We start from the raw sequence: 4,339 nt of genomic DNA, 5'->3' as shown, positions 1-4,339 counted from the left end.
TTCAATTAATCACATTTTTATTAGATTTTTAAATTTACTACATACTTGGGAGGATAGATCCTGCAGTCCAGGTCGTTAGCGGGCAAGAAACTCAGTTCGCTACAAACAAAAGGGCAGCGTAAGAATAGTATCACACAAGCCGTGAGTAGAGCAAAGAGTATGCAAACAAAGTCAATATTTTAACGGCGCTACTAACTAACCAAATATAGGCCAGTGGCAATGGGAAATTTCTATAGCCAAGTATGGCCGACCAAGAAGAAGGAGCCCAAGTTATATGTGACACCCACTCCGAACAAAGCCACAGTGCTGAATGCCGTTGAAGATATACAAAAAGTGTAAGTCGCATATATCGAAAGAAGCTGCCATCCATCTGATTTAAGCGCTTTAANTCATAACCGCCATAGCACACCCGAACAAATGGAGGAGCAATTCGAAAACATTTTCCGCGCCTCCCACAAACAGCTGCGCACAATGACGCACAATCCCTGCGGCCAATTATCGATACGCATCAAGCAATGTCTCGATGAAAATGTCCAGCAAATGTCCAAGTGTTTTGCTGTGATGGATGAATATAGGATTTGTGTGAGCAATATGATGGCCGAGAAGCTGGAGGATGTAGTGACGGATTTTGACAAAAATGAAGGAAGCGCACGAAACGGCGGCAGTTCAGCTTTGCTAAGAGAATATGACGATAGCAAAGAGGCGGATGCTTTGATAGAAGAGCTTGAAAGGGAGCTTAAACGACGGGTTGAGGAAACGGAATGTGGACAAGAGGAGGGACGGCGAGAACATCAACAAGAATTCGGGAATGAAGGAGTAAACACGTGCGCCTAAAGATGATAGATACAGGGTCATTGATTTAATCATAATATGTATGTATGTATGTGTGGATCTATTTTTTAAGACATTATTTTTGACAAAAGCATGTGTAGCCTTAATACAAAATCTTCAAATGATCTGATGTAGCAAATAATACATAACTAAAGACATTATTTAAAGTATTTTTTTTTTACTGAAAATAACATATAATGCTAAGTTTAGGTAGGCAATTAATCGATTAATTAGCCAAACCTTCTCGGCTCGGCTAGTTCGATTTACCATAAAAAAATTTCTTATTTGTCTATTGATTGCTCGATTAAAGCTTAATTGAATTCAATTTTGATTTTAGTCCTATTTTATAAGCAAAAAACACTAAGCTATTTGTTTTGGGTTCTATGAAGGTTCAAAATGAATATTAACAGCATTTCGGGAATTTTACCTAAAACTAAATACATGATAATTGGCGGGTGGCGAAATGTAGAACTTAATGCGGTACAAACCAACTCGCCAACGATCATCGCTGCTAGCTAACTTTTTTATATATTTTATTTTACGTTTTTTAGTTTAATTTTATTTTGTCTTATATAATTTAATGTTTTGAAAGTCGAGATTTTTTTGTGCAATTATCTATTTATGCTTCACAACCATGGCGCAATAAACAGGTTAAGTAATAAAACAGCTTTCTCGCTTTATTTTCTGACATTCGGCTGCCTTATAGTCAAATTTTAAAAGCAATTTTTCAAATAAGGCAGTGTCAAAATCTTTCTTCTCGCTGTAATTACCTCACCAGGTATAATTCCGCCATGATTCACAACGACAAAAGAAAAATAAGTTTTGCGTAGATATTTTTCTTTTTTTCCTGTAAATAATTGTTAATGGAACGTACGACAAAAAAACATTAAACAACTTTTATAAAAAATTGTAGGACCAAATAAAAAATAAAAATGCGAAGGAAAAATTTTCGTTTTAACTGTTTAAAAAATGAGCACCGATAGCTACCAATCGCGAGAAAACAAATAAAATCTAAACAATTTCGAAAAAAGTTAATAGCTTTAACTTCCAAAATAATTCGAATTTCAAAACAATTTTTTTTAATGATTGTGAAGCATAAACAGATAATTGCACAAAAAAAGCTCGACCTTTGAAAGAATGGTGGCCCAGTTCACAGATATTTACTCATTATTTATTGTTAGTTATTTAAAATTTCTGCAATGTAATTTTAATAAAAAAATGTCCGAAACTATAACTACAATAAAAAATTAAGAAAAGTAATAACTGAATGAATAAAAAAAATTAATTTAAGTTCTACTGGCCGCGAGGCTCGAACCCACCATCTTGCGTTCCGCATTGCTGCCGTCTGTCAGAGTATAATTTTGATCAGATAAACTAGAGAATGGCCGTTGGGAAGATTGCTAACGCCAGAAAATCCAAATGAAAATAAGCGATTTCTCAAAAAGTTATTTGGCTATATTAAAAATTTACCTGGTTGTACCGAATGTACTCGTACTTGCCAATTAAAAAGAAATACAATTCTGCCTACTTTTCAACGTTGCCGACTGACTATGCCATAAACGATCAAAATTGGTTTCTTAAATAGAGATATGCAACCCTGTGTTGATACAAAACAACAATCAGCTGTACAGCTCAAAATGTAAACAAACAAACAAACGCAAACAAACAACAGTGGTGCCACTTATTTGACATATTTAAAGAAAGGTGATCTGAAAGCCAACGAAAGTTGATAGGCATTTAAGTAAAAATCCGAAACGTACTTTCAAATTAAAAAAGATACAATTGTGCCTACTCTTCCAATACTGTAGCGCTTTGCCAAACGAGCAGCTGACTGTTTGTGAACACTAAACTCAATTAAAAAGTTAATCGACTCGATTTAATTTCTGTCTGAACTTAATATTATGGACGTTAAAACTTTAAGAAATGTCCAAAACGAATAAAATAAATAAAGCTTGAATATGAATTGGACCATAAATAAATAAAACTGTGATCCATACTATATAAATCCTGATATCGGTAGCAATGTCGGTAGCTGTTTAGACAATGACTTAAATAAATCGGCATAAATCTGAAGCTTTCTCCACTTGTGGCATACAGCAAAATAATCACATTCCAGATTGGAGGAGAAGCTCGGCCAAACACTTGACAAAAATATGAGCGTCAAATATTTGATATGAAAAACTGTAAAAGGAGTACTAGTTGAGCTGCAATAGGAATCGGTAGTAAGCTACAGACCATTTATTTACGTGTATAAGTATGTACTAAATATGTTCGCATGCACATATGTATGTGTGTATTTTTATGACAAATCACTTCTGGCGCCGGATATTTGCATTTCAACCCAGAAGTGTTACTACTTAGGCAGCCGCCTCAACAACTCTTGTAGCTTGTCAAATGCTTGGTTGCGGACATGATGTATTTATATGTATAAATTTTGTATCTACAGACATATGTATAAGTAAGTACATGTATTTGTTATTTATGTATGCTTACTTTTGATATGCTTATTTGTATCTAAGAATCTTGGTAAAAAATGTTCAAATAATTCTTGTCGAATTCGAATGGTATTTTTGTCCTTATTTGTTTGCTACTCTACAAGGCACAAAGCTTACATACATATTTTCGTATCCGGTGAACAAGGCATACACATATACATACATATATGTATATATTTTTTTTGTCTACCGGATGACGTGTGTTATGGCACATGTAGATTTAACTTTGGTAAATATTGCTCTTAAGTTTGTTGGAGAGGGTTTTCGCCGCATACGATTATCAGTAAGTAAGGATATTATTGAAAAGGATCATAGGAGGGCTTTTGAGCTTTTCACTTTATTTTGGGCTTGAAAGTATTGCTTTATAGGCCAGATTGTTGACCAAAATGCACTTGCTCGCTATGCTTGCTCATTCAAAATGTACGCTAAGCTTAAAAACAACAAACAAATATGCTTTAAGATGTCAACAATGCAATTAGATGATTAACAATGAACACTTGTAAGATCTTTTCGAGAGTTTTCGAGCAGTTTAGATATCGATATTCGTACATCATGCAAACACATAAAAATTTTTGTTAAATATTTGCAAGGTTTTAAAAATAAATGTTTTTTATATTTTTTTTATAAAAATATGGTTCATGCTTTAGTTAAAACCACATAAATCAAACTTCCAAACTTTATATAACGCTTAGAAAAATGTAACAAATTTTCATCAAATTTTCTTCTTCTTTTTACTCTGAATTAAAAAAAAAATTGGATAAGCAATTTTATATTCTGTTAAATTTTATTACAATAAATTGCAAGTTTTAGGCGGCTGAATAATTGCGTTGATTTTTAATAATTTTTTTTTGCTGACGACTTTTGCGCATTTTTATACCCGAGCGCACTTGTGCACAAGGGTATTATAACTTTGTTCACATAACGGTTGTTTGTAACAGGCAAAACGAATCGAGATAGATATAGACAAATGTATACATAAATGATCAGAATGAAAAGAGAAATCGATTAAGCGG

General features: G+C 33.4%; 1 protein-coding gene across 1 annotated transcript; it reads left to right on the top strand.

Annotated features, from left to right (window-relative positions):
• Nucleotides 1-219: 219 nt before the first annotated feature.
• Nucleotides 220-834, top strand: LOC108376000 (uncharacterized). Its single transcript, XM_017632161.1, has 2 exons — nucleotides 220-335; nucleotides 405-834. The coding sequence occupies exons 1-2, from the start codon at nucleotides 220-222 to the stop codon at nucleotides 832-834; spliced, it is 546 nt and encodes a 181-aa protein (XP_017487650.1).
• Nucleotides 835-4,339: the final 3,505 nt, after the last annotated feature.

The sequence above is a fragment of the Rhagoletis zephyria genome, unplaced genomic scaffold (genome assembly GCF_001687245.7).
Source record: "Rhagoletis zephyria isolate East Lansing unplaced genomic scaffold, Rhagoletis_zephyria_1.1 Rzeph_scaffold_09749, whole genome shotgun sequence".
NCBI classification, from domain to species: Eukaryota; Metazoa; Arthropoda; class Insecta; order Diptera; family Tephritidae; genus Rhagoletis; species Rhagoletis zephyria.
Note: the sequence above shows the minus strand (reverse complement) of the source record. Positions and strands in the feature narration are given on the sequence as shown.